Genomic DNA, 25275 nt, shown 5'->3' with positions numbered 1-25275 from the left:
CAGACATGAGCAGTATGAGTTGTTCTATCCAGGAGGTGAGACTAAATGATCAAATGGTTCCTTCTGGTCTTAAAGCTATGACACAGACAGATGGTTATATGTAGTCTGTTAACCAATGGAACTCTTTGACAGTCATTTGATCATTTATTAAAACATCTATTAATCATTTATTAACTCTTTATAAATGGAACCTTAATATAAAGTGTGACTTATTATTATTTGATTCTAAACAGATAAGTACATATGTGGCTATGTACTTTAATTATGATCTGCAAGATTCTGCCAGTTAAGAATATGATGCTATAATATAGCTTCTTTCCTCAACCAGATCTTCAGCTGCTGTACATGGGTATTTTTCCAGCCCCCTACATTTCATACAAAACTTACCTTGGAGGTTTCTTGTCCGGTTCCACCCCATGCTGAGAATTACCTGGATCTGCTGGAGGTTGTAATACCTTCCCAGAGAAGGGTTGGAGATGCTTTAGAACAGGGGATGAGACAGCAGAATACTTTGTGGGGAGAATGGTTGACCCCAGAGGGGAATGCTGCAGTCTTGGAGAGCGGGACATGATTTTTTTTGTCAGAAAGGGAGGCTGAAGCAGCGGGTATAGCTAGGAATGGAAGAGAATCAGGGATCTGCAGAGAGGAGGCATGTAACCCTGGGACAGCAGAGATGACATTGTGCTATGTAGCCATCTGTCACTGGATCAGGCATGGACAGAGGTGACCAAAGGACATGGGCTCAAACCCCTTGGGTGTGTAACTCTATGCTGGGTGGACAATACCTGCCTCTCACAGATACCTGAGGGGTCAGTCTTTTTCCTACACTTGGGCAACATAGCTGGTCATGCCAATAATGCCTCATTGAATTGAATGGTATGGAACGGTGATGTTTCAGGTGGGGGACAGGAACAGCCTGGGAGATAGCACGACCCTTCCCTAGGATGAGGAGGAGATAGAAAAAGGTCTGATGCAAAGAAAGGTGTTGAATGGTTTGGAGAATAGGACATGGTGGTGAAGGGTAAATTCCTGAGGTGACTTGAGGACAAAGAGGGATGTTATATCCTCGATTCAGAAATGGGAATCCAGGGAATATGGCTGAGGAGGACAGTGATGTGTGAAATCCAGATATTGTATTGCTCCTGCAAGGCCCAGAAGAGACACTACAGTCTGTGGCATTGAGTACAGAGGCAAGTTTATTTAGGCAGTTGAATAAACTGAAACCCAGTAGTTCTCCTACCTGGCTAACTCCCAGACTAACTAATGCAAACGGTGGCACTTCCTATCAATAAATAGGGTCTCCCTCTGTCCTGGTCTAGACACCCACAGCCTAGACTGCTGTCTGTGTTACAGCTAATAGGCCCAACCCTTCGACCGACTCCAGTGGGAGTTGCAGGTGTCCAAACATTGGTTCATTTATACGATTCAGGATGCGTTCATAATTTTCTCCTTCCTGCCTTCCTTTGATTCTAGGGATCACTTGTCCAGAGAACAGCCATTACGAACCCTGTACCAGTGCCTGTCCTGCCAGCTGCATGGATTCCACTGCCCCCCTGTACTGCACCCAGCCTTGCAGAGAGGGCTGTGTTTGCAACAAAGGCTACATCCTCAGCGGAGCAGCATGTGTGTCCCTGAGACAGTGCGGCTGCACGCTGAAGGGTCAGTATCACCGGCTGGGAGAGGAGGTGATCCTGACAGACACCTGCCGCAGGAAATGCAGCTGCCGGCAGCCTGCCCAGCCCATGCAGTGCCAGGATCATGCCTGCGGGGCTCTGGAGACATGCCGCGTGGTGGATGGCAGCCGAGGCTGTTACCCTGTGACGTTTGGCACCTTATGGGTGTTCGGCCACCCCCACTACACCACGTTCGATGGAGTCATGTTTGATTATCAAGGAGCCTGCAAGTACACCCTGAGCAAATACTGTGGACCCCCTGGGAAACTCCCCGACTTCACCATCAAAGTAGAGAATGTGCACAGGGGCTCCATTGCAGTGTCCTGGACGCACCTGGTAGAGCTAGATGTCTATGGTGAGCGTATTGCTATAGCAGCAGGACAGTATGGCCAGGTGCAGGTGAGATAATTTCCATGACTTCTCTTACATTTTGCTTTTTTTCCCAATAAGTAGCTGGGCAAGAGCCACACGGCCACTCTAAATCAGAGTGGATGCAGCTGTCTTGAAGGGATGCTACACCAGTCAAGTACAAGTTGGAATGTGGTATTCTCTGGCATCTCCCGCTTCTCCAGCCATGGTCATGGCCCTCCCTGCCCCTGGGGTGGGGGAAGATCCTCATCACAGGGGGAATCCTGATTTTTCCATGCCAGACAAGCATCCCATTCTTAAAGATTTCTGCATGTCTTGTTTGCCCCCTAGGTGAATGGATCCCTGGTCAATCTTCCCCTGGTCCTTGCATCGGGTAAACTCTACGCCTATTTCAGTGGCTCATCTGCTGTGGTTCAGACGGATTTTGGCCTTTCTGTATCCTATGACTGGTCCTATTCTGTGCTAGTTTCTGTTTCTGAAGCCTATTCTGGGTTCCTCTGCGGACTCGGTGGAGACTTCAATGGGAACCGGAGCGATGATTTTCGAACCCCAAGCGGTTCTGTGGTCCATGACGCTGTCACCTTTGGCAATAGCTGGAAGGATGCCGATTCCTCCTTTCACTGCACGGCCACTGGGCTCCCAGCCCCATGTAATGAAGTAGAGCTAGTCCAGTACAGAACTCAGCACCGCTGCGGGGTTATCACAGACACTGCCGGGCCTTTTAGAGCGTGTAACAAGCCTGCTGAGGCTCAGGTTCACTTAGAGAGTTGCGTGAGGGATGTGTGCGCGACTCGGGGCAGCCACGAGATCCTGTGTCAAGTGCTCCGCAGTTATGCCCAGCAGTGCCAAAATCGCGGCATTGCCATTGAGCCATGGAGACAGCGGGCTGCGTGTGGTAAGCTGATGATTCCAAACACACGCTCTTTAGTAAGACTTCCTCTCTTATTGAACAGCTCAGACATTAGCCTGACCCACATTGGTCAGGGCAGGCTCTCCTGGTCTGACAGTCTGATGTCCTCCCTTTTAAAGATCAATATAAAAATCTCTAGATGATGAAGACAAACAGATAATTTATTTGTTCTCTCCCAGTTTTCTGTATTCAGAACAAATTAGCTTTTCTGATACAGTGTGGATTTGTACTCTTCCTGCTTTCAAATGTCAGGTCTCCCAAAGTGCCTTGCCAAGGTATGAGCCAGCCCTACAATGCTGATAAAGAAAACACAGGAGTCATTAATTTTCAACAGAGCTCTTAGGTCGGATTCAGTTTGAAATGAATAAAATACTAATAAGCAGGAGAAGAGTGTTTATCTCAGATGCAAAACTGCTAATTCTAATGGGGAGAATTTTGACAAGTGCCTATATGATTTAGGAGCACAAATCCCACTTGGGATTCCTGCTCCAAGTCGCTCAGGTACATTTCAAAATTCCAAACAATATGAAAATATTTTTTTCACACAACTATTTATCCTAATCTCTCATTTTCATGTCTTATTATCCCTAGTTTCATTCCTTCCCTTGGGTTTACTGCCTGGAAGGATTCCCTGGAGCATTCCTTCTGTATTTAACACTGCGGATAAAATTATTTTTAAATGAAATTTTCTCCAAATTGAATGGTCAACCAGCATAAGCACAATTTATAACTAAGATCTGGGATAAAACATTGTTTACTGCATGGACTAACAGTACAACTTGGACAATACATAAGGGAAAGAGTCATATTTCAGGTCTGTATAGATTGGGACAGGGTTAGCATTGAAGGATAAGTGAAAAATTTTCCACTGGAGGTCCAGAAACTTAAAGGAAGGTATGTGCATTATTTTCCAAAGAAATTTAGTCAGTCAAATACTTCTTCCAATGACCCATAACAAATTTTATCAAAAGGTTAAAAGTAATAGGTAAGAAACTTGTTCTTAAATATGACATAAAAGAAAATGAACAAATGCCTTTTGTGGATTGAAAAGAATCTCTCCCTTTCCTACCTGAAAGGGGGTTCCAAAGAGGATGGCTCTAGACTGTTCTCAGTGGTAGCAGATGACAGAACAAGGAGTAATGGTCTCAAGTTGCAGTGGGGGAGATTTAGGCTGGATATTAGGAAAAACTTTTTCACTAGGAGGGTGGTGAAACACTGTAATGCATTACCTAGGGAGGTGGTAGAATCTCCTTCCTTAGAAGTTTTTATGGTCAGTCTTGACAAAGCGCTGGCTGGGATGATTTAATTGGGGATCGGTCCTGCTTTGAGCAGGGGGTTGGACTAGATGACCTCCTGAGGTCCCTTCCAACCCTGATATTCTATGATTCTATGATTCTATGTCCCTTTCAGAGTTAACCTGCCCCCCCAACAGCCACTATGAGCTCTGTGGACCTTCCTGCCCGGCCTCTTGTACCCACCCATCTGTGCCCTCCCGCTGCCGGACTGCGTGTGAAGAAGGTTGCCAGTGTGACCCTGGCTTTGTGCGGAGTGGCACTGACTGTGTGCCTCCAGAGCAGTGCGGCTGCACCCACAATGGCAGATACCACCTGGCAGGGGAAAGCTTCTGGGAAGGAGAAAATTGCCGGAGATTGTGCAGATGTGACGGCTCCTCCCACGCTGTCCAGTGCTCCCGCTCTGCCTGTGCCCCTGGGGAATTCTGTGGCACTCGAAAGGGGGCTTATGGGTGCCATGAGCAAACCAACGGCATCTGCTGGGCTTCTGGTCTGCCCCATTACACTACGTTTGATGGGAAGCGATACAATTCCCAGGGCACCTGCAAATATGTGTTTGCGGAACTGTGTGGGACATCAAAGTCCTTACCCTTCTTCAGAGTGGAAGTGAAGAACGGAAACCTGCCCCATGTTCCTGTGCCTGTGACCTCGGAGGTCTTTGTCCTTGTGAACAAGACTGAGATCCATCTTCAGAGAGGGCAGCAGGGGACAGTCAAGGTAATTCACTGGGAAAGTATTAACTCAAAGAACTTAAGTTGGAAAAAAAATCATTTCTCAGATTATTTTTCCACCTTCCCCCAATAAACCAGTCACTGCAACACTGCAATTTTTGCTCTACACTAGTCCAGTTTAAAGGCAGCTTATAACTAAAACCCCCAAGTAAGAGGACAGTAGGGGTATAATGTCGAGCTGCAAACCAGATGATAGGTTTCTCCCTAAATTCCTCACCCATGTTCACATATGCACACCACAGACTTTATGTGCGCACTGCTCATAGAATCATAGGACTGGAAGGGACCTTGAGAGGTCACCTTGTCCAGTCCCCTGCACTCATGGCAAGACTAAATATTATTTAGACCATCTCTGACAGGTGTTTGTCTAACCTGCTCTTAAAAATCTCCAAGGATGGAGATTCCACAACCTCCCTAGGTAATTTATTCCAGTGCTTAACCACCCTGACAGTTAGGAAGTTTTTCATAATGTTCAACTGAACCCCACCCCGCTTGCTGTATTTTAAGCCTATTGCTTCTTGTCCTATCCTCAGTGGTTAAGGAGAACAATTTTTCTCATACCTCCTTGTAACAACCTTTTATGTACTTGAAAACTGTTATCATGTCCCCTCTCACTCTTCTCTTCTTCAGACTAAACAAACCCATATTTTCAATCTTCCCTCATTGGTCATATTTTCTAGATCTTTAATAATTTTCGTTGCTCTTCTCTGCACTTCAGTTTGTTCACACCTTTCCTGAAATGCGGCGCCCAGAAGTGGACACAATACTTCACTTAAGGCCTAATCAGTGTGGAGTAGAGCGCAAGAATTACCTCTCATGGCTTGTTTACAACACTCCTCCTAATACATCCCAGAACGATGTTCACTTTTTTTGCAACAGTGTTACACTGTTGACTCATATTTAGCTTGTGACCCACCATGATTAGAGCCCTACCAAATTCTCAGTCCATTCACGGTCATTGGATTTTAAAAATCATAAAGTTCATGATTTCAGCTATTTAAATCTGAGATTTCATGGTGCTGTAATTGTAGGGGTCCTGACTGAAAAAGGAGTTGTGGGGTGGGGGTCGCAAGGTGTTTGTAAGGGGTGTGGCGGAACTGCTACCCTTACTCCTGTGCTACTGCTGAAGACCAGCAGTCGCTGGCCGGGAGCCCGGCTCTGAAGGCAGAGCAATCGCCAGCAGCAGCGGAGAAGTAGGGATGCCATGGTGCGGCATTGCCAGCTTACTCCTGCGCTGCTGATGGCAGGGCCCTGCCTCCAGAGCTGGGCGCCTGGCCAACAGCTGCCCCTCTCTGGCCGCCCAGCTCTGAAGGCAGCGCAGAAGTAAGTGTGGCAATACCGCAATCCCCCCTTGCGACACCCCCCACACACACCAACTCCCTTTTGGGTCAGGCCCCCCAATTAGAGAAATGTGAAATCTGTATACTATAGGGTAAAAGCAAACAGAAGACCAGATTTCATGGGGGGAGACATTTGCACTGTTGTTCGGTCAACAGCAGTCTGAAGAAAACATAACTGGTTTGTGGTTATTACATGTTTTGATTGATCACGATCACCTACCCATGTGTCTTGCTTTGATTTCCATGTGTTTTGAGATTGCTGTTCTGGGGTGCATCAGAGCATAATGCTCTTACCATTTTTGTTGCTCTCCTGTGGACTCTCTCCAATTTGTTCACATCTTTTAAAAATCTTTACCTCACATCTCACATCTTTAGCTTATTAGACCCAACAAATCCTGCATCTTGGCAGGAGTTAGACTAGATGACCCTTGCGGTCCCTTCTAACACTATGGTTCCACCCCAGCAAAGGGGGGATTTGATAGCAGCCTTCAACTACCTGAAGGGGGGTTCCAAAGAGGATGGAGCTCAGCTGTTCTCAGTGGTGGAAGATGACAGAACAAGAAGCAATGGTCTCAAGTTGCAGTGGGGGAGGTCTCGGTTAGATATCAGGAAACACCATTTCACTAGGAGGGTGGTGAAGCCCTGGAATGGGTTACCTAGGGAGGTGGTGGAATCTCCATCCTTAGAGCTTTTTAAAGCCTAGCTTGACAAGGCCCTGGCTGAGACGATTTAGCATCTTGATCAGCTCTGTAAGTAGGGAGAAGATCTCTGAGTTTTTCTTTAAGCCAGCAGACAAAAGAATGACAGGATTCAGGGGCTGAAAGTTGAAGTTAGTATAATTCAAATTGCAGATGAGAGAAAACGTTTTGGAAAGGAAGCATTGTCACAGTGAGAGCAATTAACTATGGGAACAGCTTCCCAAGAGAAGTGGTTGATTTATTCTCACTTGGAGTATTCCTATGGAGATTCATATCTTTCGAAAGGACATATAGTTCAGCCACAAGATATTGGGCTCTCTGGTATCATTTATGTAGTAGAGAAGAATAATTCCCTCCACTGCAGGAATTACTGAGTGAAGTTTTCTGGCTTGGGTCATGCAAGGGACTCAGAGTAAATGATCAGAATGGTCCCTATCTATGACTGTATAAATTCCTGCACTGATCTCTTTGGTGCTATTTTCCCTCACTCAGATTGATGGGGTGACTCTGACTCTCCCGGTGTATCTCAAGAGAAGAGGAATTGTCGTTTATCAGGATGGGTTTCATACAATTGTGCAAGCCGACTCTGGTCTGAGTGTGAGCTATGACCTGGCCCACAGCCTCTTTGTCAGCCTCCCCACTGAGTACCGAGGCCAGACCTGCGGGCTGTGCGTGAACCTCAATGGAGCGGCTGAGGATGATTTTGTGATGCAGAACGTCTCCCATGGGAAGGACGCCTTCCAATTGGCTTTGGCTGGGAAGTCTGAGGATGTCCCTGGCTGTGACGACGGCTGCCCTGATTCCTGCCCTTTGTGTGAAGATGAGGAAAGTCTGGTGCAGTCCAAGTCCCGGTGCTGGGTGATCCAGGACCCTGATGGGCCGTTCTCCGCTTGCCACTCCCAGATTGACCCAGGCCACTATCTGTCTGATTGCATCTTTGACCTGTGTGTGTCAGGAGGGGAGAGCAGTGCCCTGTGCGAGTCCGTTCAGACATACGCAGCCGCCTGTCAGAGAGTGAATGTCACCATCTCACCCTGGAGGAATGAGTCTTTCTGTGGTAAGGCAGCACTGTGTAACTGTGCTACTGAACTGTGTGCTGGTGGTGGTCTGGCTTTCCTTACGTGATGCTCTATATCAGATTACATGAATATTTGCAGCAGGAACTCAAATTCCATTGTTATCCAGTTCCCAGTTCACATCTGCCAAAGGGATTGTAGACATGTCAAAGACAAGGTCTGAGTTATATTCCACAGAAGGAGAAGATCAGCCAGGTCTAGGGTGTCACTCTCTTTCCAGGGTGAATTCAGAGCCATCAAAGTAAAGGACCCATAGTCTTCTGTGTTAGGTTTTCTTGTCCTTCATTATTATTTTGAAGAGGAATTTGAGACACATCAAGCCCAAAGCCCTCACTAGTAACAGTGGAAGTGTAAGATACAGTCATGCCAAAGTTTCATACCTGTCCAAATCTCTGAACAACTTTCCTCTTCCAATTTTCACAGACCCTCGCTGCCCAGCAAACAGTCACTACAAGCTTTGTGAGCGCCCCTGTCGGGACCTGTGTGCAGGCTCCTTTCTTGAAAATCACTGCAGCTCCCTGTGTTCTGAAGGGTGTTTCTGTAATGACGGGTACCTGTGGAGTGGGGATCAGTGTGTCCTGCCAGGGCATTGTGGTTGTGAGCACGACGGACACTACTATGGGGTGAGTTTCCACTTTTCTCTCAGACCTGACAACTCAGGACAGTGAAAAGACAGTATGAGAGAGAATCTGATTTGCTTTAGTCAAGGACTGAAGAATCTGATTGGTTTTTTTCTAGTGTATGTTCCCTGGAAAAGAACTGGATCTATCTATCTATCTATCTATCTATCTATCTATCTATCTATCTATCTATCTATCTATCTATCTATCTATCTTTGTTTTCTCTTCCTTTCAAGGAGATCAGAATATTAATCATAGATATGTAGTGCTGGAAGGGTCCATTAGATGTCATCAGGGCCAGCCCCCTTCACTGAGGAAGGACCAAGTAGACCTTAGACAAGTCCAGCCCCTGGGCTGAGGCAGGACCAAGTAAGCCTAGACCAGCTCTGACAGGTGTTTGTCCAACTTATTCTTAAAAACCTCCAATGATGGGGATTCCACAGCCTCCCTTGGAACCTGTTCCTCTGCTTAACTACCTTAATAGAGAAAAAGTTTTTCGTAATATCTTACCTTAATCTCCCTTGCTACCATTTTAAGCCCATTACATTTTGTCCTACCTTCAGTGGATATGGAGAACAATTATCATTGTCTTCTCTATAACAGCCTTTAACATATTTGAAAACTGTTATCAGGTCCCTATTCAGATTTCTCTTCTCAAGACAAAACGTAGCCAGTTTTTTCACCTTTCCTCACAGGTCAGGTTTTCTAAACCTTTTGTAATTTTTGTTGCTTTCCTTTCAATTTTCTCCAGTTTGTCCACATCTTTCCTAAAGTGTGGTGCCCAAAACGGCACACAGTTCTCTACCTGAGGCCTCTCTGGTGCTGAGTAGAGTGGGACGGTTACCTCCTGTGCCTTTCATACGACCCTCTTGTTAATAAACCCCACAATTATATTCGCTTTTTCGTAACTGCATCACATTGTTGACTCATATTCAATTTGTAACCCACTATTACCATAAAACCCTTTTCAGCCACATGACCACCTCACCAGTTATTCCCCATTTTGTAGTTGTGACTCTGATTTTTCCTTCCTAAGCAAAGAACTTTGCACTTGTCTTTATAGAATTTCATCCTGTTGAATTCAGACAAATTCCACAATTTGTTATGGTCATTTTGAATTCTAATCCTGTTGTCCAAAGTGTTTGCAACCCCTCCCAGCTTGGTGGCATCTGCACATTTTATAAGCATACTCTGCTTCCCCCATGAGACCCCCCTAGGTATGCCCTTCCAGCCTGACCGTAAACCATTGATAACTGCTCTTTGAGAATGGTGTACCAACGAGCTGTGCACCCACCGAACGTAATTTCATCTAGTCCACATTTCCCTAGTTTGCTTCTGGGAATGTCATGTGGGACTGTGTCAAAAGCCTGACTGAAATCAAGGTATATTCCATCTACTGATTCCCCGCCATCCCCGCCAGTAACCCTGTCAAAGAAGGAAATTAGGTTGGTTTGGCATGTTTTGTTCCTTGCAAATCCATGCTGGCTATTCCTTATAACCCTATTATACTCTAGGTATTTAAAAATTGGTTGTTTAATATTTTTTTCCAGAATCTTTCCAGCTATTGAAATTAGGCTGACTGGGCTATACTTCCCTAGGTTCTTTTTGTTCCCTTTTTAAAAGATAGTTTCTATGTTTTCCCTTCTCCAGTTCTCTGGGATCTCACTCGTCCTCTATGAGTTGTTGAAGATAATTGCTAAAGGTTCCAAGATTGCTTCCACAGGTTCCTTAAGTACCTGAGGATGAAGTTAATCAGGCCTTGCCGACTTGAATACATCTAACTTAGTTAAATATGCTTTAAACTGTTCTTTCCCTATTTTGGCTTGTGTTTCTTCCCTCTTGTTAATGTTAGTTGTGGTGAGTCACCATTAACTTTTGGTGAAGACTGAAGCAAAATAGGCATTAAACACCTCAGCCTTCTTGATATCATGAGTTTTTAGCTCTCCTTCCCCACTAAGTAGAGGACCTAAGCTTTCCTTCGTCTTTCTCTTGCTTCTAATGTATTTCAGGAACCTCTTTTTATTGCCTTTTATGTCCCTTACTAGGTGTAACTCATTTTGTGCCATAGGGCATGTCTACACAACAAAATTAAGTCAACCTAACATATGTCAGCATATAGCCGCTGCAGTAATTGCATCACTTGTGCATGTCTACACTATGCGCCTTCTGTCAGTGGTGTGTGCCCTCACCAGGAGCACTTGCACCGATTGAACTGCCAGTGTGGGGCATTGTGGGATGGCTTCTGATGGCTGGGATGATTTAATTGAGATTGGTCCTGCTTTGAGCAGGAGGTTGTATTAGATGACCTCCTGAGGTCTCTTCCAACCCTAATCTTCTATGATTCTGTGATTCTATGTAAGCCAGCAACAGTCAATATAAGCAATGAAGTGTCTACATTGACACTACGTCAGCCAACTACATTGACATTGACTCTATGCCTCTCATGGAAGCGGGGTTATTAAGTTGGAGTAGCAGACGGTCAAATAAATTGGTTAGTCTCTAAGGTGCCACAAGTACTCCTTTTCTTTTTGCGAATACAGACTAACACGGCTGTTACTCTGAAATTGGCGGGAGTGAAATTTTAGCGTAGACACGTGGAGTTAGGTTGATGTAAACTGCCTTGCATCGACCTAATTCTGTAGTGTAGTCCAGGGCTTAGCTTTTCTGATTTTGTCCCTATGCTTGTGCTATTCGTTTGTACTCCTCTTTAGCAATTAGTCCATTTTTCCACTTTTTGCAGGATTCCTGTCTGATTTTCAGGTCATTAAAGAGCTGCCAATGAAGCCATATTGGCCTCTTAGTATTCTTCCTGTCTTTCCTTCGAATCAGGATAATTTGCAATTATACGTTTAATATTGTCCCTTGACAAACTGCCAACTCCCTCTCTCTCTCTCTCTCTCTCTCTCTCTCTCTCTCTTTTTTGAAGTTCATTGTCCTTATTCTGCTACATTCACCTTTCTTTCCTTAGAATCATGAAATCTAGTATGATTTTCATCATTACTTTTGCCCAAATTGCCTTCCACCTTCAGATTCATTACCAATTCCTTCTTGTTGGTCAGAATCACATCTAAAACGTCTCTTGCCGAGAATTGGGGCTTGTTTCTTTTTTGTGTCTCATTTCTCAGATTTTCTTAATGTGTTTGTTACAATATTTTGATGATATTTTGATTTCTTCTCCCCCTTCTCTTTCAATCTCTCTCATTATCCCAGGTTGGGGACTTTCTCTGGCTGGCTGATTGCACCCAAAGGTGCAGCTGTGACTCCTCCGCTACTTTCCGGTGTGTCCCTGCCAGCTGTAACCCCGGCCAGCGGTGTGCTGTGAAGGACGGGAAGTTGGGCTGCCAGAGCCAGCTGACCACCTGCACGGTGACAGGGGACCCTCACTACTTCACCTTCGATGGGGCGGTGGCCCATTTCCAGGGCACGTGCGCCTACGAGATCTCGCACACCTGCAACTCCTCCCTCGACTTCTCCTTCCGGGTGGTGGCCGCAAACAGGAATTTCCGGAATCCCCGGGTCTCCTTCATTTACCGAGTGGAACTTTGGCTCAGAACTGGCCATTTTCATTCCCATGTTGTTCTGGAGCGAGGCAAAGATGTCCTGGTGAGTTGAGCACATTATCAGAAAGAGGCAGAGAAGAAATAGACACAACTGGAAGGAGAATCTAATAGTAGCAAGGTGACTAGGTGAATTCCATAGCTAATCAGAGGGGGGATTGCTATTCTTGTATGTTACAGAGAACCTCAATAGTGGCTTTTCTGTGAGTTCCTATGCTTCTGAGCTCTGTGCTGGAGTTGTGCTTTTGTGATCCCGGCTCCATGTAAACTTGCTGAGACTCCTTTCCTAAGAGTCCTGCTCAGCTGGGCATTATAGCTGCTCTCAGCTCCTGCTCAGCTGAGTGTGGTGAGGTTCGAGGTATCATGTAATTGAGCTGCAGAGCAGCTCCCTGTATAACGTCTCTGTGTATCACAGGATGCGCGCTTCCATGGCAGGTATCTTGGTGCCATCTGCTGTGGAAGGCAATTCCCTTTGTGATCCCTTGTGAACAGAGGTATAAGCCAGTCAGGATAGGACTCCTTAGTCACAGACAATTGTTTGTTACAGGTTGATAGTGTGAAGACTCCTTTACCAGCTCAGCTGGGACCCGTGGCCAACATCACAAGGGTGAAGAACATGGTGACTCTAAAAGCAAAGGCCAACCTGGAGATCCAGTTTAATGGCCACCATGCCTTGTTTGTCCGTGTGGGCCTGGAGTATCAGGAGCAGCTGTGTGGGATGTGTGGGAACTTCAATGGGGATCACAGGGATGATATAATCCTGCCCAATGGGGAGAGAGCTTCGAACGACGCAGAGTTTGGGAATGCCTGGACCTCTGACATCAGCCCCTCAATGTGTGTTTGTTATCTATTGATCTTCCCTTCTTTGTCGGTGAATGCCTGTTTCCATGGCCACATCTGTCCTTCTCCCTACACTCTGTTGCTTTAGGAGTATGTCTACAATGCAAAAGAAACCCCATGGCAGTGAGCCTCAGAATCCAGAGGGGAGGATTTTAGAGCCCAGACTCCAGCCCAAGCAGGAAAAATATCTACACTGCTATTTTTAGTCCCATAATGCAAGCCCCATGGGCTTGAGTTAATTGATCTGGGCTCTAAGACTTGCTGCTGAGGAACCAGGGCTTAATTTGTGCCAGGGCTTACCAGAGCTGAGCCCTGGCACCTCTAGGCTGGGCAGTTCATAGCTTCCTGGATCAGTTATGAATGTAACAAGTTGCTTGAGCCCCGGCACCTTGTTCATTGCAAATTAAGCACCGTACAGAATGATCTGGATCACATGGTAAGTTGGATGCAAGCCAACAGTATGCATTTTAATATGGCCAAATGTAAAATTATGCATCCAGGAACAATGAGTGTCAGCCGTACTTCTGGGGGAGGGACTCTGTCCCGGGAAGCAGTGAGTGTAAGGGTGTGTCTTCACTACCAACGTTACAGTGCTGCCACGAAAGCACTTTAGCATGGCCGTGTAGTCGCAGCTCCGGCACTGGCCGAGAGCTCTCCCAGCAAAGGGGGGATTTGATAGCAGCCTTCAGCTGCCTGAAGGGAGGCTCCAAAGAGGATGGAGCTCAGCTGTTCTCAGTGGCGGCAGATGACAGAACAAGGAGCAATGGTCTCAAGTTGCAGTGGGGGAGGTCTAGGTTGGATATCAGGAAACACCATTTCACTAGGAGGGTGGTGAAGCACTGGAATGGGTTCCCTAGGGAGGTGGTGGAATCTCCATCCTTTGAGGTTTTTAAGGTCAGGCTTGACAAAGCCCTGGCTGGGATGATTTAGTTGAGGTTGGTCCTGCTTTGAGCAGCTGGTTGGACTAGATGACCTCCTGAGGTCCCTTCCAACCCTGACAGTCTATGCTTCTATGAGAGTGGGGAAGGAAGAATTTCTGTAATAAGCCTTGAGCCATGTCAGAAATTGGTTTGTACATAGACACATGTTCTGACTCTTTAAAAAGATGCCTCTGGTAAAAGAAATAACCCTGTAACTGGTATTCGCATGACACTTTCAGGTGTAAGAATGACACTGGCAACACAGAGGCATGTACAAAATTGAATGAGTTCCAGCAGCTGTGTGGGATCCTCACGAACCGCTCGGGACCTTTCTCTGAGTGTCACTGGCACGAGAGTCCAGCCCCTTACTATGAGTCCTGTGTCTACGACCTCTGCCAGTACGGACTGGGCAATCACATGCTGTGTGCCGCGGTCGAATCCTACGATGAGATGTGTGCTTTTCACGGTGTGAAAGTAGCACAGTGGAGGCAAGGGCTGCGCTGTGGTAAGCAACAGGGGGTCTTTTGTTTTCCTCTAAGTTCATAGAGCCCTCAAGGTGAATTGAGAAGTTATGCCATTGAAGAAATCATCAAAGAAGCTCCTCTTGGATACTCAATAGTGAAAAGAATCTTAGTGTTTGTGGAAAATTTTCAACTTGTTTGTAAAACACTCTCAGCACCGGTATGTACAGGTGACTCTTCATCCCTTTTCTTCCCTAGGAGTCACCTGCCCAGCCAACACCTATTTTGACTTCTGTGGCCCTCCCTGCCCTGCCTCTTGCATCAGCCGGAATTCATCCATCCAGTGCACAAAGCCCTGCGTGGCGGGATGCTTCTGCAGGGAAGGCTACGCTCTGGACGCTGGACGCTGTGTGCCTGTGAGCCGGTGCGGCTGCACGCTGAAGGGTCAGTATCACCGGCTGGGAGAGGAGGTGATCCTGACAGACACCTGCCGCAGGAAATGCAGCTGCCGGCAGCCTGCCCAGCCCATGCAGTGCCAGGATCATGCCTGCGGGGCTCTGGAGACATGCCGCGTGGTGGATGGCAGCCGAGGCTGCTATCCTGTAAAATTTGGCACCCTATTGGTGTTTGGACACCCCCGCTATCACATTTTTGATGGACTTGCTTTTGACTCTAAAGGAACCTGCAAATACACTCTGAGCAAGTACTGTGGCCCCCCTGGGAATCTCCCTGACTTCACTGTCAAAGTGGAAAATGAGCACAGGGGCTCCATCACGGCGTCCTGGACACGCCTGGTGGAGCTGGATGTCTACAGGGAGCATATTGCTGTAGCAGTGGGACAGTATGGCCAAGTGCAGGTGAGAGCTTGAATTTAATTTTTTTCCAACTGCTCTTGATGATGAGAGGGGGGCTCAGCAATTAGGGAGGGACCCTGAAAATGTTAAGTGTTACCCCTGTAGTGTCCTGCATCATCGCCCATCTTTTCCCACCCATTTCCCTGTCCCCCATGGGCATGCTGCCTCTCTCTCTCTCTTTCTCTGTAGGTGAGTATGACACTTCCAATGCTAGGAAGGATAGGGATGTGAAGGCCGGTCTTCTGCCTTTCACCTCATCAGCTGGGACACTCTTCCCCAAGTCAGTGTGTCCCCTATACTTTCCCTTGCCCCTCTACCAGCACCGGTGCAATCGGCTGACCTTAGGAACCAATGGGTGGATTTTCAGAGGGACGGGGCACTTGCAGCTGCTGTCAGCTTCCATGGGGGCTGGAGATGCTTAGCATCCCTGAAAATCAAGCCACAGAACAGAGAAGCTTGGAACGTTCTCCCCTGTACAAAGAACATGCATTGCAAAGGGGCAGCTCGTGTCTCTCCAGCAGCCTAAAATCAAACCTCTGCAATGAGGGTGCACCCTGGCATGTGGTACCAACGTGCAGGGACTGGCATTCAGGGTGGGCAGAGACCTTGTTTTTAAAAGGCGAGAGGGGATGGGTAGGGACTGCAGAAGCAAAGAAGAGAGGGGTTGTAGAACACCATATGAATAGATTGAGAGTTGTACGTACATCACACCGGCATACACCAACACATTTTGAAGCAAAGGATGATAAAGCTGATGCTAGAAGGGGCTAAGAAAGGAGATTATTATTTGCAAACATGATGCTGATTCTTCAGAACTTTTCCTGGTCATGCTGAATTCTTCCCCTTAGGTGAATGGATCCCTGGTCAATCTGCCCCTTGTCCTAGCATCAGGTAAACTCTATGCCTATTACAGCGGCTCATCTGTCATAATCCAGACAGAATTTGGCCTCTCTGTATCCTATGACTGGTCCCACTATGTGACGATTACTATACCTGAGATTTACTCTGGGCTTGTCTGCGGGCTCGGAGGAGACTTCAATGGGAACCAAAGCAATGATTTCAGGATGCCCAATGGATCTATGGCTCCGGACCTTATCTCTTTTGTGAATAGCTGGAAGGATGTCGATTCCCCTTTCCATTGCACAGCTGTTGGTCCACAAACTGAATGCAACAAAGGAGCTAAAAACAAGTACAGAGTTCAGAGCTACTGTGGGGTCATAACAGACATGGAAGGACCTTTCAAACGTTGTAGCAACCTTAGTAATGCTCAGATGTTCCTGGAGAGCTGTGTGCATGATCTCTGTGCCACCAAAGGCAGCCACAAAACGCTCTGCGATATGCTTCGGAGTTATGCTGTGCATTGCCAAAGTCACGGCATCGCCATACAACCATGGAGACAGCTGGCTGGGTGTGGTAAGCCACTGATTTCAGGAGAGCCTTCGTTAATGGTAACCCACAAATTTGTCACATTTTTTTTAAATCACTCAACCATCGGGCATGGGAACACTGAGTAGATTCTCCATTGATTTGCACCTTGTGCAGCCTTTGTGCACGTTGGGGAGTCAACACTCTTTTTGTGATGGGATAACATTTTAAAGCCTTTTAACTCTCAGATCATATGGGTGTAAATGACCATACAATATGTACAGCACCAGAGAATAAGAACTTCTCTGTCTTTTTTTTTTTTTTACCTACTGTGAATAATGATAGCACTTAGACTATAATGGGCAGTTAAAATCTTCTTTTCTGGTTAGCTGTAATAGAGTATATTGACATTCCAGATATAGAGCGGAGTTCGGTTTCCTCAATTCCAATTATGGTGTCCCAAGCACCCCAGAAAGCAATGAGCTAGATAGTCACTATGCATTAACTATATAGAGAAGTGCAGCAGATATTGTTCTCCCAGGAATGGTATGTACACAGCCTCAGACATTAGAAATAATTTTTATTGAATGAGAAAATTTTAGCCAGGACACTGCTACTCTGTTTGAAAATGCCAAGGGATTTTTAAGTGTCTCCGGAACAGCGACCAGATTTAGGCAGAAGGGGCTCTATTTTCAACAACTTTAATAGAATAGCATTCTCTATAAATACTGCACTGCGGGATTCTCAGGGATTTTCTGCCAATGTGACGGCGTTGGACTTTCTGTGAAACCTATGGTCCAGCCAACAGTGCTAGCCACAGAGGTGTAATAACACACTTGTATCACTTAGTAAGTATATTAATTATGGAAAACGTGATTTTGTAACAGAATACAAAACCTGAATATCAAGAAATACACATTACAAAGGAATATTCATTTTTGGCTCTTTCCTACTTCATTTTTATTTCTTTTATGATGTTTCCTGCCTGGGAGGATTCCCTGCAGCGTTCCTTCTGTATTTCTAACCACAGTTCTTAATCTCTCTTTCAGAATTAACCTGCCCCCGCAACAGCCACTATGAGCTCTGTGGACCTTCCTGCCCGGCCTCTTGTGCCCACCCATCTGTGCCCTCCCGCTGCCGGACTGCGTGTGAAGAAGGGTGCCAGTGTGACCCTGGCTTTGTGCAGAGTGGCACTGACTGTGTGCCTCCAGAGCAGTGCGGCTGCACCCACAATGGCAGATACCACCTGGCAGGGGAAAGCTTCTGGGAAGGAGAAAATTGCCGGAGATTGTGCAGATGTGACGGCTCCTCCCACGCTGTCCAGTGCTCCCGCTCTGCCTGTGCCCCTGGGGAATTCTGTGGCACTCGAAAGGGGGTTTATGGGTGCCATGAGCGAACCAACGGCATCTGCTGGGCGTCTGGTCTGCCCCATTACACTACGTTTGATGGGAAGCGATACGATTTCCAGGGCACCTGCAAATATGTGTTTGCGGAACTGTGTGGGACATCAAAGTCCTTATCCTTCTTCAGAGTGGAAGTGAAGAACGGAAACCTGCCCCATGTTCCTGTGGCTGTGACTTCGGAGGTCTTTGTCCTTGTGAACAAGACTGAGATCCATCTGCAGAGAGGGCAGCAGGGGACAGTCAAGGTAATTCCATGGGGCTAGTGCTCTCTGGGAAACCAGATAAGTTAGTGATAGAGGTTGCTAGCTTATCTATTCAATTACTTTCCCCCATCCCAGTCAGTGCAGAAGTATTTATTGTTATCTACCCTCCACTGCCTTGTTTTGGAACAATAAGTATAGAAGGTTAGTATCAAGGCATTCAAACAGACCATTGTTGTTTTTTGTTTTCCCTCATTTCCTCAACCACCTGTAGGCCTTCCTCATCTGAATGTGGCCTTGAACTGTCTGCAGGATTAATTCCCAGGAATAATCTCTTTGCTGCTATTTCTCTCAATCAGATTGATGGGGTCACTGCAACCCTCCCAGTGAGTGTCAATGCAGGCGAAATCATCATTTATCAGGCTGGACAGTACACGGTAGTGAAAACAGAGTTTGGGATGAGTGTGAGCTACGATCTGGCCCACAGCCTCTTTGTCACCCTGCCCCCTGAGTACCAAGGCCAGACCTGTGGGCTGTGTGGGAACTTCAATGCTGTGGCTGAGGATGACTTTGTGACACGTAACGGCTCCCCAGGGAAGGATGCCTTCCACTTCGCTGCAGACTGGAAGTCGGAGAATGTCCCTGGCTGTGACGACGGCTGCTCTGATTCCTGCCCTGGGTGTGAAGAGGAGGAAAGTCTGGTGCAATCCAAGTCCCGGTGCTGGGTGATCCAGGATCCCAATGGGCCATTTGCCTCTTGCCACTCCCAGATTGATCCAGGCCCCTATCTGTCTGATTGCATCTTTGACCTGTGTGTGTCAGGAGGGGAGAGCAGTGTCCTGTGCCAGTCCATTCAGACATACGCAGCCGCCTGCCAGAGAGCAAATGTCACCATCTTACCTTGGAGGAGCGAGTCTTTCTGTGGTAAGTGACCACAATTTCCATGTAACTAAACAAATGTATTTTTGCCAGCTCAGACAGACAAATCAAACTCTGCCTCTGCCTTTTGCTCACAGCTTTACTTTGTTTTATATCAGCTAAGTCTTGACCATTACTTTAGCTCTGGCAATAGGCCTCATACCGGGCCCCTGATACAAGGACTTATGTTTCAGGACCTCATCTTAGTACAACAACATCCTAATACAGAACACACACACACAAAAAACTACGTTCCAACAACATTCAGGTTGCAAAGCCAAGCAGTGCAGGGTTTGGAAATGCCAGTACTAAGGTTGCCCCTGCAACCCGCCATTCAGCCTCTTGTGCATAATGCTACAGACTGTATCTGAAGAGGAAGTTCTCAATCCAACCCTTATACAATAAATACTGTATGTATGTGTCATTGTTTGCCAATTGTTTGTTTTTGCCATTGTTTGTTATTGTTTGCCAATCATCCACCCTCATACACAGTGGTAGGGAGGGGTCATCTCTTATATTTCTTCTTCCTCTGGACTTACACCAGGATCTTCTATTAGAGTCATGTTCACGGAAGCACAGGATCAGTCTCCTGTGACTACAGAGCACGGACTCACCTTCCTGGGCAATTTCGGTTCTTCCCATCTTGCAGTTCTGGGTTTCTTTGTCGGTTGGGTGTGGGCTGCTCTCCCCTTTAGACTGCACAGAGAAGCCTTCTAACCTCTGAAACCCTCTTTTAAAGTGGGAATTTCAAAGGAACTAAGGGAGTTGGGGTTCAAATGCCACTGAAATTGAACTCTTTGAAGCCCACTTGAAAATCACTGTCTTAAAAAGTAAGGACCCTGTAGCCAAGTGAAAAGCAATGGGTTTGCTACTGTGAAATCTCTGTTTGCGTTTTCAATCCTGAGTTTTATTTGGATAATTCCAGCGATGTGCAGATAGTGACCCCAGGAACTTCCAATTCCCTCTTTTATAGCCCTTTCGTGCCCACCCCACAGTCACTATGAGCTCTGTGAGACTCACTACCAGGACCTGTGTGCTGGATCCTGGCTTCAGAAGTACTGTGGGCACACCTGCTCTGAAGGGTGTTTTTGTAATGACGGATACCTGTGGAGCGGGGATGAGTGTGTCCTGCCAGAGCACTGCGGCTGTGCACACAACGGATACTACTACAAGGTGAGTTGATAGTTCACACTCTGACTAGACAACACGGGGGAATTTGGGTGCATTTGAACATATGGTAGAAAATCTGATTTCTTTTTTTCAGAGAGTAAAGCACCTGCTTTTCCATGAGCCCACACATTCCATGGGGAGTATCTGAGATACAGCTCATGAGGAAATGTTCTGTTTTCCAATGAAAAGTTTCAGTGAAAAATAAATGTTTTCATCATCAAAATTTTTCTTCAACAGTTTTGATGTTTTCAGCTTAAAGTCAAATTTTGGCTAAATATTGAAAAGTTTTGGTGTAAAACCAAATAGGTTCAGTTGCTGGCCAAAACCATTTGTTTTTCAGTTGCTGGAAACCAGATTATCATAGATGTTCCCTGTTTTTTTTTCTCATGAAAATCTGAAGTTTTTCATCAAAATTGGACATTCCCCCAGAAATGTTTGTTGTTATGGAAAAGCCCAGTTATGTAAAAAGATAAAAATAAAAATTTTTCAAATGGAAAATTTCAGCCAGTTCTAATCTTGGTCCATGTCTCTTTGAACACTTTCTTTTCTCTCTGCTTTGCTAGAAAGCAAGAGGAGCTGACCAAACACAAAGAGCTCTAGTACATTTTGGCCTGTCTTGGTTCTGAGATTTCCTCTGGGATTTGGTTAAGAGGTTGTGCTGGTGATGATGCTGATGATGAGGATCATTTATTTCTTCTGTCTCTCCATCCCAGGTTGGAGACCACGTCTGGTTCTCTGGTTGTACCCAAAGATGTAGCTGTGACTCCCAAGACCATTTCCGTTGCTTCCGAGCTAAATGCTACCCAGGCCAGCAGTGTACTGTGAAGAACAGCAAGCTGGGATGCCAGAGTCTCTTGACTACTTGTGTTGTAACAGGGGATCCTCACTACTTTACATTTGATGGGGCTGTGGCGCATTTCCAAGGCATATGTGACTACGAGGTCTCCCACACCTGCAACTCCTCCTTGGACTTGTCTTTCCGCGTGGTGACCGCAAACAGGCATTTCCGGAATCCCCGGGTGTCTTTCGTTTACCGAGTGGAAATTTGGCTGAGCACTGGCAATTTTAATGCTAATATTGTCCTAGAGAGAGGCAAAGCTGTTCATGTGAGTTGACCTGTGTAATAATAATAATTAATAATAATAAATATTGTGTCTAGTGGTTTCACCGTCGGTGTTTTAGAGGCAGAAGGATTCTTCTGTGTCTAAAATACAGAGAGAGACTTTTCTCCTCGATTTCTGTTTCCAGTTGTTTCAGGAGTCAGGCAATATCTGTTTCTTGTTGTGTGGGATTTTACTTCTGGTCCCTTCAATATTTTCAAGGGTGCAGTGATTGGGGGTGGATCAGTGTTTGGATATTCCACCTGAGGCATCAGAAGGAGCCTCCTTATCCAAGGGGAGGTGCTCAGCATTGTCTTAAGGTCAGGCCTTGTGAGGTATCACATTCAGTACCCCAAAATGGAGGAATTCTAAATGATTGGTAACTTCAAAATCTTGATCATCCTTTGACGGGTTACATCCCCCCCACTCTGGGATGCCGCCTGATATACTGGGGTACCACTGAGCTCGCCCGTTCGGCCAGCCTGGGCTTCCTGACAGTGTCCTGCTGAGCCAGGCCCTCAAGCCTCCTCCAGCACACACATAGGTAGGAACACACCCAGCTGCAGAAAGGCACAGACACTGAAATCAGCACTGCATGGGAAGGCTTCAGCCAGAGAGTTTCCCAGCACTCAGAGAACTGTGCAGTATAAGCTCATGAAATTTGCTCCTTCCCTCAATGTGGAGGAAGATATACACAGCTTCCTCCCTGCCCTCCCGCCCCCAGTTATGAATTCCACAAACTGGTTTGAGAGTAAACAAAACCAAGTTTATTAACTACAAAATATAGATTTTAAGTGATTCTAAGGGATAGCAAACAGATCAAAGCAGATTACCAAGCAAATAAAAAAAATCCACAATATTAAGCTTAAGATACTAAAAAAACTGGTTACAAGTTGTAGTTTCTCACCCTAGATGTTATTGGTTTAGACAGATTGGAGAGGTTCTTGCAAGCAAGCTGTTCTTGCTTGCAGCTTAAAACTCCAGGTATTTCTTTCACAGGACAGACACCTTCCCAGTCAGGGCTCAGTCCTTTCCCCCCCCCCCCCCCCCCCCGGCCTTTGTCTTTGTTTCTTAGATGTTCACAGCAGTCATCCTGGGCAGGGATCCAGTGAAGAAGGAAAGCTGATGATCTCACCCCCCCTGCCTTAAATAGGACTTACATATGGTGGGAATCCTTTGTCTTTCAGTGTGATTCCCACCCTCACACCTCACTCCCCAGTGGGAAAATACTGGTATTCTATGGAGGAGTCCAGTACCTGCTGACATGATCACATGACCCTGCAGTGTCAAAGCAGCCATGAGTCAAAGGCCCTTTGTAACATCCCAGGAAAGTGGGAGATTAACGTCTTCAAAGACCTATTGTTCCCCCTAATGGTCAATTGATTTGATTCCAGCTAACCAGCCAGGTTGACTGCATTTTGTCTGGTGGGTGTTCCCCATGTGCAATCACTTTTGTAGTACGGATTTATAGTCCATAATCCTAATTCTAGATACAAAAATGATACATGCATACAAGTAGGATAATCATATTCAGTAAATCATAACCTTTCCAATGATATCTCACAAGACCCCTCTTGCATACAATACATCCTAGATATGCTATAATCATATTATAACAATATTTCTCTGAAGAATATGGGGCGTAGTGTCACAATCATCTCTGGTTGTAATAAGGAACAGAGGGCCTGATCCTGTCCTTAGTAACCCTGTTAGAGTCAGTGCACTTACTCTGGTGTAAAATCAGTCCACCTGAGGTCAGAGCAAGGCCCAGGGAAGGTGGGATAAGGGCTGGTGTAATGATCCTTCATCACTGTAAAATCCCCCTGCACTGGGGTGATTCTCTTGAGACTGTCTGCATTGGCCGATGGGCCATTTTGTGGCACAAATACAGTGCCGCCCAGGATCCAGTTACTCTGTATTTCCTAGCGGTGTCATTGTTACAAGACTCTGAATGTGGATGGAGTTTGATGCCAGCCCAGAGATCTGTCAAACAGAATTTCATATACTATCTCCATGTGCTGGACGAAGACTGATAAAACCCTGAGTGCTTAGCTGATGCAGCAGCAGGTACCTGCTTAGAGAAGGCAAAGTGACTGGCTAGGAAACTAATTTTGCCTTTATGTCTCAGGTTAATGGGCTACGGACTCGCTTACCAGCAAATCTGGGAACGGTTGCCAAGGTCCTGAGACTGAAGAACATGCTAACAGTGAGAGCAAAGGGCAGCGTGGAGATCCAGTTTAATGGTGCCAGTAGCTTGTTTGTCCGTGTGGGCCCAGAGTATCAGAAGCAGCTATGTGGGATGTGTGGGAATTTCAATGGCAATCCCATGGATGATAAGGTCCTGCCCAGCGGGGAGAGAGCCAAGAACAACACACAGTTCGGGGACGCCTGGATTTCTGACACCAGCCCTCCAGGGTATGTTTATCCCCTAGCCACCTTTTTCTACAGAAAGGGAAAATACCAGCATCCTGACAGAGACCTGAAGGGTTCCTGGAGGGGCTGGAAAATGTAAGAATAGCTCAGCAAGCTGCGATTTGATATTCAGGGCCGGGAGCTGGGGGTGGGGCTGGACCAGACCTGGGGACAGAGTGGGGTTGGGTAGCGCTCCCTCCCTGCCCCCATAGGGGCTGGACTGGGTCCTGCTGCACCCCCCTGAACATTCCTCCATGCCCCCCTTGGGGGTGCGACCCACGGTTTGGGGACCACGGGTCTCACTAGACAAGACAGACACAGGGCAGAGGAAAGGGGTTGAACACACAAGCAGAGTGGAAAATGTGATGTTAGCAAACAGCATGTTAATTCCATGGTTTTCTTGGGGGTATGGAGGTGGGTTTAGTTAGGAGGGGATTAGCTAAAAATGAAGGGAAGAGTGAGAGGGACAGGGCAGGGGAGGAGAAGTAGTAGGTGCAGGTGCGGGGTGAAGCTGAGGTGAAGACACCTTGAGGGTGCCAAAATTAAGTGATTGGGGAACAAAATGGCAAATGAAATTTAATGTGGATAAACGTAAAGTAATGCACATTGGGAAAAATAACCCTGACTATACATACAATATGATGGGGGTTAATTTAGCGACAACTGATCAGGAGAAAGATCTTGGAGTCATTGTGGATAGTTCTCTGAAGACGTCCACGCAGTGTGCAGTGCCAGTCAAAAAGCAAACGGGATGTTAGGAATCATTTAAAAAGGGATAGAGAATAAGACGGAGAATATCTTATTGCCCTAATATAAATCCATGGTACGCCCACAACTTGAATACTGCGTACAGATGTGGTCCCCTCATCTCAAAAAAGATATACTGGCATTAGAAAAGCTTCAGAGAAGGGCAACTAAAATGATTAGGGGTTTGGAACGGGTCCCATATGAGGAGAGATTAAAGAGGCTAGGACTTTTCAGCTTGGAAGAGAGGAGACTAAGAGGGAATATGATAGAGGTCTGTAAAATCATGAGTGGTGTGGAGAAAGTGAATAAGGAAAAGTTATTTACTTGTTCCCATAATATAAGAACTAGGGGCCACCAAATGAAATTAATGGGCAGCAGGTTTAAAACAAATAAAAGGAAGTTCTTCTTCACACAGCGCACAGTCAACTTGTGGAACTCCTTGCCTGAGGAGGTTGTGAAGACTAGGACTGTAACAGGGTTTAAAAGAGAACTAGATAAATTAATGGAGGTTAAGTCCATTAATGGCTATTAGCCAGGATGGTAAGGAATGGTGTCCCTAACCTCTGTTTGTCAGAGGGTGGAGATGGATACCAGGAGAGAGATCACATGTTCATTACCT

The 25275-nt window shown here is 46.3% G+C and overlaps 1 protein-coding gene across 1 annotated transcript in view; it reads left to right on the top strand.

Annotated features, from left to right (window-relative positions):
* Nucleotides 1–25275, top strand: part of LOC144929826 (IgGFc-binding protein-like) — an 81103-nt gene that overhangs the window by 11999 nt on the left and 43829 nt on the right. Inside the window, exons 6-20 of the mRNA XM_078850401.1 lie at nt 1474–2072; nt 2373–2937; nt 4363–4961; nt 7506–8070; nt 8604–8712; nt 12003–12312; nt 12814–13100; nt 14266–14531; nt 14746–15344; nt 16190–16754; nt 17756–18354; nt 18669–19233; nt 20201–20400; nt 21111–21503; nt 23626–23912. Coding sequence (XP_078706527.1) covers nt 1474–2072; nt 2373–2937; nt 4363–4961; nt 7506–8070; nt 8604–8712; nt 12003–12312; nt 12814–13100; nt 14266–14531; nt 14746–15344; nt 16190–16754; nt 17756–18354; nt 18669–19233; nt 20201–20400; nt 21111–21503; nt 23626–23912 — 6508 coding nt within the window. The remainder of the gene's footprint in view (nt 1–1473; nt 2073–2372; nt 2938–4362; nt 4962–7505; nt 8071–8603; nt 8713–12002; nt 12313–12813; nt 13101–14265; nt 14532–14745; nt 15345–16189; nt 16755–17755; nt 18355–18668; nt 19234–20200; nt 20401–21110; nt 21504–23625; nt 23913–25275) is intronic.

Source organism: Lepidochelys kempii, chromosome 24, assembly GCF_965140285.1.
Source record: "Lepidochelys kempii isolate rLepKem1 chromosome 24, rLepKem1.hap1, whole genome shotgun sequence".
Taxonomy (NCBI): Eukaryota; Metazoa; Chordata; order Testudines; family Cheloniidae; genus Lepidochelys; species Lepidochelys kempii.
Note: the sequence above shows the minus strand (reverse complement) of the source record. Positions and strands in the feature narration are given on the sequence as shown.